The 15610-nt window shown below is 41.3% G+C and overlaps 1 protein-coding gene across 1 annotated transcript in view; it reads left to right on the plus strand.

Moving 5' to 3' along the window:
* ISM2 (isthmin 2) overlaps positions 1-14491 on the plus strand; it is a 67433-nt gene extending 52942 nt beyond the window's left edge. Inside the window, exons 4-6 of the mRNA XM_069208405.1 lie at positions 6037-6177; positions 8766-8843; positions 12303-14491. Coding sequence (XP_069064506.1) covers positions 6037-6177; positions 8766-8843; positions 12303-12820 — 737 coding nt within the window. The 3' untranslated portion in view covers positions 12821-14491. The remainder of the gene's footprint in view (positions 1-6036; positions 6178-8765; positions 8844-12302) is intronic.
* Positions 14492-15610: the final 1119 nt, after the last annotated feature.

The following is a 15610-nucleotide window of genomic DNA, read 5'->3' on the forward strand; positions in this document are numbered from 1 at the left end:
TTATAAAGCTGGCAGCAGACACCTATGGTGTGCAACTCGAGGAGGAACAAACAGAGTCCTCTTTTATTCTTCAAACTTTCATGCCATCCCCGAAGAAGGAGTTCTGGCTTGGAGAAAACAAACCTACAACTAGCAGTGACAGTGAGAACTGTAAAAATTGATAGGCATGATCATGAGCTGCAACCCACCAATTCTTCATGACCGGTTACATATTTTTCGGCCTCATGCAAGAAAGGTTACAAAACAAAAAATCAGAGGCTACCAGGCATTGGGAGTATCTAGTGGGTGGTTATTAAACAGTGGATACAAAAGGAGATTCAGTATTGGAACATGAAAACATCAATCTAGGCCAGTTTCTTCAAACTTGTTATTGTCGTGCCCCCACACCCCCCACACACAATTGGAAAAAATAATTTGGGGGCCCCCTTCAGAACTTTTCATAACTATTCTATTACGTTGGCAATATTTAAATAAGTCTGGACTTATTTAAACATTGCAGTTAGGTTCTGTTACCTTTTTACAAATGCAATGACAATTTTTCTGCTTAAAACAAAGCACTATTATCAGATAATCCTTCTTTTGGCCAGAGCCTGGGGCCCTCTATGGGGGCCCACCCCCCTGTTTGAAGACCCCTGATCTAGGCAGACCGATTAAATTCATAACTCCCTCACTGACCAATGAACGTATCCCACACAGGTTGGGAAGAACATATAGGAAATCTGAACATGAGGGGGACGAGGAGCCCAGCGCAGGTGGTAAAATACATACATTTGTTTGAACTCAAGATGGTTTTTCCTGGCACTGAAAAGCTTTCACACCCAAGTAAAGAGGAGAAAGTTCAGATCCAGACAGACAACACAACTACCATGTTCTACTTCAACAAAAAGTGGGCATGGGAAAAAATGCAGTGTACTGTTCATAATGCCCAAAACATTTGGAGATGGGCCAAATAAAGACTTGCACCACTGTAATTAATGTCACGGGAAGGGCCAAATTATGCGGCAGAGTTGAGTATATTTTGCAGCAAGAAAAGGCAAATTATGCAGCTTAACGCTAATAGTATTAATTTATAATTTTGTCATTTTTACACTTGTTAACACCGTCTGGGCATGGTTGCACCTCATTAATTCCAGTGTATCACCTAAATATAGAAATAAGCAACCATAAGATGACCAGTCACCTTTTGCTAAGGGCCATTTACTGCGCAGTGATAGGTATTGCTGCATTTTTAGTAACTTATGAATTGTTTGTGCTAGAAACATTTTTTTTGTTGTTAAAATCAGTGGATTATGCAACAGATGAAGGATTATGGGGCAAAACTATACCTATGCGAAAATCACCACACAATCACATAATTCCAGTGGCCCTGATAAAGACACATCACCATAGTAAATTTGCACCTGCCACGAATGCAAAACATAGAGGTAGACAGGCTAAGCAGGCAAAAAATGTCTTGGGCAAATAGAAGCTAAAACGGCAAGTACTGCAAGGGGTGTTTTGAGAGCGGGGTACACCGGAAGTAGATCTGTTTGCAACACAAATGTAAAATGCCAAGACTTCGTGTCTAGGTATCCACAGCCCCTGTCATGGGGGAATGCCCTATCAATACACTGGTTAGGGAAATTTGCAATAACCTCTATTACCATTGGTGATAAACAAGTGTAAGCAATCACCCATGACACTAATCTTAATAACACCAAAGTGAGCAAGACGCACATGATTCTCCCAGGGGGTAATAATAAAACTACCATCCGCGTAAGATTTGATGGCAGTAGAGGATGAACAGGCCTGCCACCCAGAGACAGTCAGCTTCAACTTAGCAGCTTCGCTCCTGAAGACTCTGAATTTTACACTCTTGTCTCCCATGGAGAAGCATAGAGATCCTAAGGGAAGCCAGAATACCAAGGACACAAAAGTGCTACACAACAAAGTGGAACAGACATGTTCACTGGTCTGACATGGAAGGGATCATGGACAGTAGAACATGTGACACTACAGTCAGTAGGTACCTTACGTACTTTCTAGATGATGACCTTACCCCGACTTCACTTAAGGGTCACTTTGTGCCATACACTGGAGGACATATAGCGAGGCGTTTCTTTAATACACCAGCCATCAAAAGATTTTTAGAGGGAGCAAAGAGGATAACCATCACGGGCAGCACTCTTACCCATATTAAATCTAAACATGGTGCTCACTCAACTAATGAAGGAACTATTCAAGATGATGCCTAAGGCATAACTCAAATACCTGATGCTAGAGAAAGCCTTCTCCGTAACCATCATATCACTAAGAAGGTTAGCGAACTGCAAGATTGCGTATAAGAAAATAAATCACCAGTTCCTGCTGAAAGTCATCACGCGCATCCATGTGAATCAGTCCATTCGGCTGCTTGGGTTCTTCCCGCAGTCAGCGACACATGTTGAAAGGTCATTGCATACATTAGATGCACTGACAGCAGTCATGCTATACTTGCAGGAAAGATATTGATCTGGGTAGGGAGCCAATTCTCTGTTTTCTTTGCACCACCAAACAAAGCCTCACCAGTATCTAAGGGGGTTATCGCAAGATGAACAGTACAGAGAACCCAGACATGCTACAAAAAAAGCAAGAGTGGCACCAGAGGGAAGATCAAGAGCCCACTCCACAAGGAAAAGGTGGCAGTGTCTGTCTTTTTAGTGAATGTTTCCAGTAACATTTGCATGCCAGCTGCATGATTATCCATACATACTTTCACCAAACGCGGTTGTGTAGACATATTGTAAAGCCTGTTTGCTAACATGCACTCATTTCAACCCAACCTCCCAAGAGAGTAGGATCACTACAAAATCAGTGCACAACATGTGGATAAAGAAAGAATTAATGCTGCAAAACGAAATATTTAATCAACTGTAGAAGTAGTTTTGTTGCTTAAAGTATTTTCTTGATTCACATGTGACCCTCCCACTTTCCCAGAAATTTGGTATTTGAAGATAACACTAAGCAGGAACCCAAAGGATGAATTAATTCACAAAAAAGCAAACAAAAAAACAGAAGGAAAGAAGAAAAATAATCTGAAGATGGTGACTACGTACAGGTGCTTCCAGGGCACCTCTCTTTCATCACAGATGGAAGGACATACCACCAAATGGTTCTCAACAGCACTCAAGAAAACCCAGAAAGAGGAGAATTGTGGACCCAACCACTGGATGGCAAAATAATGCAATATGAATCCAGAAAATTCTTCAAGCTGAAAAACCACTCCTACAGGTAAGTAGCCATTGCAGTATGTCGTGCGTGAGGGCCAAAGATGAGCTTCAGTGCTGAAATAGCAAACAGGAGGTACGCGTGATGGGTTGCCTCATGACATTTATCAAGGTTGAGAGCAATAGGTACATTTAATGGTCTGAGCAATAAGAGGTAACAAAGAAGTTCTGTGAGTGGAACCACCGTTTTTTGCTGACCATTCGCAAGCATGACTAAAGGTGCATGTAGACCACGACTGTGGATGTAAATTCTGTACAGCAGTTTTAAATCTGAAGGGTTGTGGGACTGAAAACTTCTTCCCATGGTAGGTGAGAATTGATTTCACAGCTGGGAGCTGGAAGTAAGGTGAGTACATTTTACAGACTGAGTCGTGGGAGCTAGTTCCATGCTCTTGCCATGGGATTAAACTCAACAAGATGGGTAGTTAGAGTGAGTCAGATGCTCTCTTAGGGTCATTGACTGAAAGCATCTTCCACCAGAGTAGGAGGTCTTGGATTTTTAATAGCGGTTTTGTGTCTTTCCTTATTGGGTCATTTTTTGCTGGGCGGACTGCTTGTTAACCTATATTATTAATGCATTGTTGGAGAGCATAGTCCATACTGCCTGATGTACACTTGATGATGGTCGTACCTTAAAATTAATTAGGCTTGAAGGGCCAGTCTGGGCAGTAATCTAAATGATCCAAAGCCTGGACCAATTGGTGTTTTCTATAAAATGTGATACTAAATTCAGACTTAAAGATGACATCTAAAGAATAGACTTAGCAGGCAATTCTGGGTTTGCTCAAAACCAAGGTGTGGTGCATGAATAGGTATTTTTGTGCGGCTTTTGTGTTTGCACAGCTAGCTACCAGGACTGAGGGGAATGTCTGCACCTGCTGTGCTTTGCCTGTGGTGCAGGTACCTTAAAGCTGATCAAATCACCCAATGACAATGCATGTTTGCAACAAAGGGTGTAGAAAGGTACCATCTCTGATGTTCAGAGATTTACAAATGTACATAGTACTGAATTGTACCACTCGTCAATCAGTGCAAAGAGCAAGTGGTGTGTGAGGGGCTGTCCTTAAGTGCAGAGCAGGCAAACTATTGCCCATTCCATGCTGGGGTGTGACTGTGTCTACCTAGGACACTCTCAAGCGCTATCTCTGCCCTGCTGTGGCTTACAGTTCTGGCCCTCTGGCTAAGAATGCCAGTACTAATCTAAAAGAGCTGCAAATGAGATGTGCTGACCTTCACCTTGGGGGATTGGACTACATTACGACATCCCAATTGCATGTGGACCATGCAGGACCAGAAAGAGCAGGAGGAGAACCAGTTGATGGAGAGAAGTACCATGTCTGGTAGATAGGAGAAGGAGAGGCATGTAACGTTGTGGTGTAAGCTTGAAGGTGTGAGTGTGTTGTGTATGGGAAAACAATGCTAAAACTTCTCTTATGAGGCAGGACATGGGCTTTTGACCCTGATTCTTGCCATTTGAAGTTGTTCTTGGTGTTTGAGAACACGCGTAGACTTATGGTGCTTGACATAGGCAAGGGAAGTCAAACCTTGGTGTATGAATCTGTTCCGGGCACATAATTGCAGTACATAGGGCCTGATTTAGAACTCAGCAGACGGCTTACTCCATCAAAATGGTGACAGATATCCCGTCCGCCAAAATCTAAATCCCATTTAATTCATGGGGTTTAGATTTCGGCGGACGGGATATCTGTCACCGTTGTAATGGAGTAACCCGACTGCCGAGATCTAAATCAGACACATAGTCAGTTGAGTTAATACATGTGGATATTGGTCAGAACCAAGCCATATGTAGGGAGTGGAATGTTGAACATGGGCACATAAATCTGTTCTTTGTGTATAGAATATAAGAACATACAAGCATTTCTAAACATAGGCATGTGAACTTGAACTTGGGAATATGAGGCTGTTTGTGGTGTATGAGGGCTGACCCTTGGCATCTGAGACAAACTGACCATATGAAGGAGTTCCTGGGTTATAATTCCTTCTGCCTCCAAACATTACTTTTTGTTCTATAATATTTCAGGAGCTGCTACATGCACCAGATTCGGTCTCACATGCCCAGTTCAAGTCAAGTTTCATATGGCCAGGTATCTAACACAATCATATGCTGATATCTCTAAGTTGAACTGCACATGCCCAATTATATTTTTTTGTAACTATATACTGGTTTATGCTCATTTCTGTAATTTCCTTACTGAAAATGAAGCATTCCTGTGTGGGAGTAAAATAAGAATATCTCATAGAAATGACAAATTATATTTCGAGACGCAGCAATGGTGCTAGGCGTGCACTACACTGCTCCATATTCGTGTTGGCATTGCTGCACCAACTGATTTATTTTATAAATGTATATGGCATTTCTATAGCATCAACAAAAAGACAGCAGAGTGCTGTATATGGTCAATGACAGGCATAAAGTCAACAAGTAATAAAAGATGCTGAATTGAGGATGGGTAATGTATTGTGATGTAGTGTTCTTCAAAGAGATGAGTCTTCACCTCTTTCCTAACTCTGAGTAGGTCTGATGCTATTCTTTTCTTCCTGCTAAGCTTTATCTGCAGGTATAGGTTGCATATCTGGAAATCAGGCACCGTTCAGACTGTTGGTGGTTCCTCCATAAGTGTGCTATATGGGTATATGGAGCAGTATATATGTGACAAGGAGTTGGCACATCTGTCATCTTAAGGGCTAGCCACTCACTGTTCGGTTATCTGTACATTGTGTTTTTCATCTTCTGGAATTCTGCAGTTAACCCTTACTCAACCCTTTGCAGATTATGAAGGTGAGCAGGAATGGAGCTCCTGGGCTTCCTGCAGCGTGACCTGCGGTAGGGGAAACCAGAAAAGGACACGCTCCTGCGGCTACTCCTGCACTGCCACCGAGGCCAGGACATGTGATGCATCCCATTGCCCAGGTACGTGACACCTCAAGTCTTCATCAGCTGCACGAGCTGCCTTCAAGCCCTGTGGATCCAAATTTAAATAAGTACATGCATGGGTTTGTCCTATTAGTAAAGATGTGTGGCTGACCTTCACCCTGTTATGATTTAGTGGCTGGCTTCCATGACCAGATGAGAAAAGGTGGTACTGATCTGTTTCTGCAATCTCTTACATGCATGGTGACATTTCAACATGGACAGATTTAGGGCCATTTTTCTACTAAAGTCCTTATACTTCTACTAAAGCCTATAGAAACAGTAGCTCAAGTTGGTGGTGCAGAGATTGGAGGATAGGGGAGTACTAAAGAAAATACTTAACAAAGCTACTAGCACCCTAAACTAACAGCTGACAGAGAACCAGATTTTCTTAAACTGGGTGCAGATCCACACACAGTAAAATAGTCCGACCCCTATTTCAAAGGGAGGTTCTTTGACAAAAGTGCGAAAAATGCCTCATAAAGCAATTTAGAAGCCTGTTGATCCCTTAAAAAAGCTAGCATGAATTTGATTTTCATTATCAGATTCCCCTTTTGGGCATTCAGCTCAGTTTTCTGGAACTCGTTTTCCTTTTCCTTTCCGATTGGAATTTGAGAACCAGTCCTGAGCTGCTCACGTCAGCTGCTTGGAAGACGTGATTTGAAATTCTCCCAGTTTCCCCAGTGGCCAGTCATCCTCTATTTGAGCTAGCACTGATAAGAGCAGTACAGGGACCCTAATCTCAGAGGGCATAAGGGATTTTGTTGCTGAGCAACATCATTCAGATGTTAAAAATTATGCTTAAAATTATGCTTTTAGCCACTCGACTCTAAAAATATTTCCAGCACCACTGTCCACCTATGCATGCTGCACAGTTGATGAGTTTCATCATGTGTCACTTAAACACAAAATAATCACTTTCTTCAGAAAAAAATCATTCTTTGAGGCGATGTATGTCAGAATATTGTAAACAAAAACATCGACTGACGTACATTGTGTCTTAAATATTGTTTACATAATCTTGTCCCATTATGTATAGATTTTGTATTGTTAACTCCAAAGAGGTGATCTTTTTTTGTAAGCAATAAGTAGGATACGACGTTTCTGTCAAACAGTATTCTGAGCATAGTATCTAGTACCACACGCTGGGAGGTGAGGCTTTTCCTCTTTTTACGAAACAACCCCTGCTAATATCATCACACCAGGCATAATGATATGGCCAGGACTTTATGGAGAGTGTTTTTGGTTATGTTTTATGTAATGCTGTGTGATGCAGTGCTGGCCTGATGTATGATGTAATGTGCCTAATGTGATGTTGTGTTGTGTTTGTGTCTTTATGCTTTCAGGCTTTCTAAACTTTACCAAATACACTAGACACAGGCTGGACTTCAATGTGGGGTACATTGAGTTTAGCACACTATCACCATTTAATATCAACTCGGGTAGTCTCTTTGCATCAAGATCAACAAACTATTCCACCCTAATCTAGACCTCAAAGAGATGACCAAGAACGCCATGTTCCATCTAAAGCTTTACTGTACTCCTAGGCCATTTCTCTCAAAACAAGAGTCTAAGATGGACATCCAAGCCCCAGTCATCACACATATATAGACTGTGGAAATGAACTGCTAATAAGGCTGCCTAAATGTCTCCTAGTTCTCACCAAACCAGACCTCCAGTCAGGGTCTCAACTACAAAAGGATCTTAGCGCCATGCAGCAGTCCTTTCTTTGTGTTGGCTTTCCATGTACAAGGCCATTCATTTGAGCATATCTGAATACTAAGCTCAAAAGCTTCAGCTTTCTAAAGGAAACACAATTTTAAGAAAGCAGGCTCTGCTCAAGCTGGGAATCCCCCAGATTCTAAAAGTATTCCACCATGAAACTATGATAATTTGGAAATGCCACAAGAACCTGGAATACTATACCGACACATCAATCCCAGATATTAATAAGGACCTAACCATTTCTTAAAAGACCTTTCATAATCTGTACCCATCTGTTGTACTTAGTCCTCTCAAACTCTGCACAACAAATACTACACCATCTTTTTTGGAGACCCAAGTTTCCTGTTGTTATGCTTATTATACTGTTATCTGGGACCTAGTCTTTGTAACGTGCTCTGCCACCCTCAGTCCAGGGTCTTTATATGCTATATCAAGAACATAGAGAGATAGATAGATAGATAGATAGATAGATAGATAGATAGATAGATAGGTGGATAGATAGAAGGATAGATAGCTAGACAGACAGACAGATGTATAAATACATAAATAAATAAATAAATAAATGTGCTGCCTGGATGCTCTGGAGCATCAGAGGAAACACACCAGGATAACATTCACTTGTAAAGTGTAGCTCTTCTGTGGTTAACCACAAGTACGACATGCTTCCTATGACCTGCAGCCATGAGGACTGCCAGTGCACGTTGTGCATCATGTCTATTGCATTTGTTTCATCCAGAAAAGACTGTTGGTGATTACACCTTCCCGACCATCTCGCTTTCCCCTTCCACAATCTTTGTTGAATAAGGAATGTCCTACTTTTGTAATGTCTGTGGTTTTACTCTAGATGTTTGTGTCTCCTGAAGGGACAGAAGGAGATCTGGACTATGCCACAGAGGAAACACCATTTGGGAATGAGAACACAACAGCTGTATTCAGCTCGGGTGAGTAAAAGGTTTCTTCTAGTACTGGCTGAGACTGAGGTACAGGGCTCCAACCCAAACACAAGAAACAACCTTCGGCACAAAGTGAGAGTACCCAATATTTTAGTTTGGTGCACATTTCTCTGAGAACTCCAACTGTATGGATGAGGAGTCTATCCACACCAATACATACAACTTTCTGGTGAGAATAGCAGCTGTTTCCAGAGGGCTTCCACAATGCAGGGAAACATACTACAAACACAGCTACACAGCTCCAAACCAGCAACTCACTAGCAGCTCATAAACCATGGGGTTTATCATAAAAAATACCAGTCCTGGACAACTCAAAGCCAACAACTTGCAATAACTAAAACGATAAAATAGAAGAGCAGCTCATAAGCAAAAGATAACATTAAGAAGAGTAGCTCGTAACCATTTGGTAACACTATAAAGCAGAAAAGCAGCTAATAAACCAAACAACTATCATTATTAAGGAAAGTTGCAGCTCATAACAATCAACTTAGACTATTAACATGAAGAGCGCTTATAATCAACATCCGAAAGTATAAAGAAGAGAAGTTCATAACTAACAACTTACACTATAAAGGAGATGAACAACTGCTACCAAAGAGCAGCTTCTACTGGGGTTGGTCTGGCAACAAAATGATGGCTTGGAAAATGTAATACCAGCTCCATTGACCATATTTATGTATTTGCCTAATCTGAACCAATCTAGAAATGGCCATATAGGGCACCTTCCTCTCAATATTTTGTTAAGAAAGGTACCAAAAAAGATTTGTTTTACAGTACAATTTTCCAAATATAGATGATAAAAAGTAATTGGTGTTAAAGGTAGTTCTGCAGAAAGTGCCAGGAAATGTCCCAGTGGTTTATGCTCTGCCTTCCTACACATAAGTATTATTTTGTTTTACACCAAACCATATATGCTCCCATAAGGAACCTGTGTGGGCTACTAATTCAAATGAGGAACCATCAGCTCTTCCAGCCATAAAGTGAGCACACTGTCTTTCATCCTTTGAGTTTTTTTGTTTTTTTATAGGTAAGAGCTGTCTTCAAGAGCTCCTAGAAGAACACCTACTGCATGAAAGAAGTTAGTTTCCAAGACTAAATTGCCATCAAATATCAGGAGTAATAGACTAATAGAGAACTTGTGCTTTAACAGAAAACGGCATAGAAGTGAAACAGATCTTAACACACACTATGTGGGTGATGAGGCGTGTAGCTTTTAATCAGGCACAAGTCCTATAGTCAAAAATAGCCGTGCTCAATAGCAATTCTATTAGATAGTGCCACTGCAACATTTATTTTCTCATTCAGGACAGCAACACTTTGCTGCTCCCTCTCCTACCAGTTGGTAATCTGGGACCCCTGTTGCTTACACCCTAGATGCCTGCCAAGTACATCTGTGCCATAGAACCGGTCTTGCCACTGTACATGACAGAAACCGCTCTGGGCAGATAATGCTGATCTGAACAGAAGACCAATCAAAGCTAGCAAAGCAAATGGTTGGGTCAAAATAGTGCATACCTATATTGTCCATTAATAGCGAGTTAACAACATCTTGACAGTGGTGGTCTCTCCTTCTGACATTCCTGCAAGATGACAGTGGGAGTTGGAGTTTGGGGGAATTCCCAGATGAAGGATGAAGGTGGCTGGTAGGTCAGAAATCCAGCTTCAACCTAACAGTTCAAGGAAGATTGAGTGTTACATCAGAGAACTGAGAAAATTAGGCGTTTCAAATATATGTATGTATATATATATATATATATATATATATATATATATATATATATCTCAAACGAAAGAAACTTTTGAAAATACAAAAGACTTCAACACTCCAGCAGCGGCTGCAATATCTCAAACTACCTTTATTTGCTGAAGAACTGACAACACGTTTAGGCTTGCGCCTTGGTCAAGTCAGTTATTCCTTACATTTTCAATCATTTAAAAACACCCAATGTGAATCACCGTAACTCAGTGCATAGAAACAATAACAGGACAATTCCACTTTTGCTTGGATGGTCGCCATCACACAATGGTAAAACTCATACCTATCACTTGTGTATAATATATATTTATCATTGCGTATTTGATATTTTTTGGGAGATCTATCATCAAAGGTAACACATTTATGATTTGTGTTTCATACAAAATCATTATTACCTTATAATGAATGATTATCTAATTCGATTAGTCTGTCATCAAAAGTAACACGTTTACGATTTGATATTACTTACAAGATCATTATTACTTTCTAATGGTTAAGCTGTACTGCTAGTGATGGTTGTAACATCGTTATATATGTGTATAAATCACATAGGTGGGATTCGAGCTACAGAGCACTTTTTGAGACTGAGGCTAATTAAGTTCTTTAAGCACAACCAGATGTTGGTAACCATGATTAAATATTGTTTGAACAGTAACATCTTTATGTTCAACAATGAGATCTCTTTGCAGACAAGGGGGACAGAAATGGGCTCCTCCTTTGCCCCAAGCTATGCTAATTTGCATAAGTGGCTGGTGGGAGGAGCAGGTGGTCGGGGGTTCCCAAAAGTGGTCAGATAGTATCCAAATGTGGGTGATGTATATTGATGATCTTTTTTTGATTTGGAAGGGGAGTGTAAGTACAGTGGAAGATTTTGTAAATGAGCTAAATTACAATAACTTGAATTTGAAATTTACCCATAAGGTGAACAAAGAAACAATGGAGTTTTTAGATGTGTTGGTGAAAATAGAAAACAATCAAGTAATAACAGTTAATCGAAACCAACAGCTGGGAACAGCACACTACATGCACAAAGTTTCCATCCAGGTCCCCCTCATTAGAAATATTACTTTCGGAGAATTATACAGGGGAAGGAGAATATGCAGCACAGAGGATGGATATAACAAGATAGAAAAGGAAATGCTCCAAAGATTTCAACAAAAAGGGTATAGCAAATATTATGTAGAGCCTCTAAGAGAGCAAGAGCATGTAAAAGAGAAGAAGTACTATTTGGAGTAAAGGAGGCCGGGAGGAAAGGGACAATCAAAAATGACAGAACATAAATTAATTACAACATATAATAGGAGACATGAAGAAGTAAGAGATGCCTTAAATAAGAACTGGCATATGATTCAACCTGACCCTGTGATTGGCCATCAGGTAACAAAATGGCGAGTAATGAGTTATCAAAGCTTTGCTCAGTGTGCTAAATTGGTAAAATAATATCTAGTTTTTATACAAACTCTTATATAGCTCTGTGCTTGTGTGCAAAATTTAGACTAAATATTAGGAATTAGCTGATGTACTGATAGGCAGTCCTTAACTAAAGAATGTGGTAAGATCATGGAAAAAATACAGAACATCTAGTGCTTCTGATTGATCTTTTTAGAGTAGGGCACTCTATCAATGACATAAGTCGGTATGGAGCATAATAGTGATATTTTCCTTTAATTTAAGTATTTTTGTGTCAACAGATGTGGACAGCTGTGAGAAATGGCTGAGCTGCAAGAGCGAGTTCCTGACCAAATACCTTAGCCAGGTATTGACAGATCTGCCAGGCTGCCCCTGCTCTTACCCTTTGGAGGCAGTCTACAGCACCGTCACCATCCCGGATGAGAAACAGGGTCGCCCCTTCCGCTGGAGGGATGCTAGTGGTCCCAAGGAGCGCCTAGACATATACAAACCCAGTGCCAGATTCTGCATTCGCTCCATGCTCTCTTTGGACAGCACCACCTTGGCAGCCCAGCACTGCTGCTATGATGAGCGTTTAAAACTCATTACCAGGGGTAAGGGTGCTGGTGCCCCGAACCTCATTAGCACTGAATTTTCTCCTGAGCTGCACTACAAGGTGGACATGTTGCCCTGGATCCTTTGCAAGGGGGACTGGACACGGTATCACTCAGTGCGGCCCCCCAACAATGGACTTGGCTGTCCTGACAGTCCCTCAGAGGATGACTACCTCTCCCAGTTGGAAGAAGCTAAGGAGTACTGAGCTGCCTTAAGTCTACATTGCCATTGGTGTCACATGGCAGACCCTAGAACAGTAAGTGACCATGGATCTGGGCTTCTGACAGGTTTTTGTGAAACATGTCAATGGCACACCTGAGGCAGCAGGTGACCGTTTGGCAAAGTCATGTCATTTCACAATAAGGGCATTTGATGTTGACAAGGGAACCATCACAGCAGACGTTTTTGCCTGTTTGATAGAGGAATTGTTCAGGTGTCTTGACAGATTGTTATGCCAGGTTGTCACCAGGTCTTCAGTAACCCTGGAATTAAAAGGTTTTTGGGCAAGTCTGAATATGCGCTTGTGGCACTGCCAAGCTATAAAGTAGGAGCTTGCAATAGTGTTGTTCAGTGGCTGACCACAGCAATGTTATTCTCATTCCTGATTGAAGCTGGAGTGACATGCATCATCCTGCGCTGTATGCACCTAATATGGCTGCCTTATAATCTTGTGGTCCATCGTATTCCAGATACCAGCTCTGAAGCTGTGAGAATTTCTAAGGGAAGGCACGCAAGAAGTGACTGTGACTTTTTTTCTGTGAAGCAAAGATGTTCTGGGGCATCTGACCACTGGGCATGGGGGAGGCATGGTTCCAAAGATGCATGAAAGCAGCTAAAAGGTAGAAGCTCCTAGTTTATTTCTGGAGGTTACCGTAAAGGAAGACCATCCATTTAGGTTGGAAACATTCAGATTTCAGCCAAAACATCACCTGTGCTTTTGTGGTAGTGCAGGGTGCATGGTTGCAGTGGGAGGCAGGTATCACCTACTCTTGTGGTCATTTCATCGGCCACCCATATTGCCTGTCCCACTGTGGAGGGTCTTGTGTTTGTTGAAGGCAGAGATATATGCAAGAGAAGCATTTTTGTAATTATATTTGTAGAGTACATGATGTACCTTGATATATGTTGAAGCATACGAGAATATGAAGATGCGTTAAACTCTTTGGCACGGTTCTTAGAAAGATATGCACAGTGCCGATGTGCGCTTATAAAGCATGATATACAAGTCCAGTATTCATATAGAGGAGCTTCACATTGTGGATGGGGAAGCACAACAAGGTGCAGCCAGCCTTCCTCAAGAAAGCATGTTGCAGCGTACGCTAGAGACCAGAACAAAGTTCGTGGAAGATTTCTAACTGGGTTTAACATTTCCTCCAGAAAATTGTGGATTTTGTGTTTCCACTCAACTCTAAATGAAACTGTAACTGTTTTATTAGCTCACCCATTGACAAGACAACAGAAGATTGCTGGTGATCGACAAGTTAGATTTGACATCTGTACTCAGCAGTAGTACATCCATATACAAATTAAATATATGCTACAAATGAGGCTGCCCCACCCCAGAGGGAATTAACACATCCACAGAAGTGGGTATGCATCAAAGAATGCACATACCCATTAGCTGTTTGCGAATTCCCAACATCAACAATATTCATTTTGCCCATGGGCATATGAACAATTTATTTTGTGAATTGGGCTTTTTGTGTACGTTTGCCTAAGTGTATGTATGCAAGCGTGGCTGTCTTTGATTCTTCCTTTCTATGTGTGTGTATACTTGTGACTGTGTTCATTTATGCAGTATAAGCTCCATTACAGAGAGTGTGTTTTTTATGTTTGCGTTTGTTTTTATATATTTATTAAAATACGCATATGTGGCTATATGTGTTCTGTACATTTGTATGAAAGCGTATGTTTGTTTCTGTGCATATATGTGGGTATACATATAGAATTTAGTGCATTTGTATGCATTTGTACTTTTATTTTCACAAGTTATTTTAGAAACGGGCTGTGAGGTTTATTGCCAGAAAACCTCCAACCATAGGTAAACAATCACTTTTCACGAGAATGTTTATTTTAACCTTAGTCTTAAAACATCGTAAAACCATACATATAAAATTAATTTCTTACATATACATACAGAAAACAAATGTAAGCACATTATACTCCGCACATACAAATACCACATTCATAAAAACTTTTTTAAGAGCCTCTTTCTTTAAAAATCTGGTAAAATACCTTTGTCAGTCACCGCATATGTTCCTACAGCATGTGACACATCCAAGAAATGCATTTCTGTTAGCAACTGTAGGTGAACAATCAGCCATTTAACTTATTGGTAGAAAAGGGCTGCCACCCATATTATGGCCCATATTTATACTTCTCGGTGCAAAACAGCGCTAACACAGTTTTGCTTCAAAGAGTTTACCGCCGGCTTGTGTCATTCCAAAGCGCCAGCCGGGTGCCAAATTTATGAAATGCTGAAAGCCGGTGCTAAGCTTGGGTTAGTGTAAAAAAAAAAAAAAAGAGGCTAGTCAGGTGGGGGTGGCGGTAGGGGTGAAGGGGGTTTTGCGTCAAAAAATGACGCTAGGCAGGTTAGAGGCAAAAACAATGCTGCTAACCAGCCTTGCGTCATTTGCACAACCATCCAAAAACATGACTCCTGTTTTACCAAAGACAGAAGTCATGCCCACACTCCGATGGCCAGCATAGGGGACCAGTGTCCATGGGCATGGCCAATACACCCAGTGCCATGCAGGGGGCCCAATGTTAGGGCCCCCAATGGCACTTTTAAAATAAATACTATCATACTTACCCATACTAACCTAGGATGGCGTCCCCCATCCTCTGATGTCCCTCTGGTGTGGGTGGGGGTGTTCCTTGGGTTTGGTGTGGGCACCTGTGGACCATTCCATGATGTTTGGCCATGGAAATGGGTCCACAGGTCCCCTTACACCTGGTCTGACCCAGGTGTGAAATAATGGCGATAAGCAAGCTT

The sequence above is a fragment of the Pleurodeles waltl genome, chromosome 9 (genome assembly GCF_031143425.1).
Source record: "Pleurodeles waltl isolate 20211129_DDA chromosome 9, aPleWal1.hap1.20221129, whole genome shotgun sequence".
Lineage (NCBI taxonomy): Eukaryota > Metazoa > Chordata > Amphibia > Caudata > Salamandridae > Pleurodeles > Pleurodeles waltl.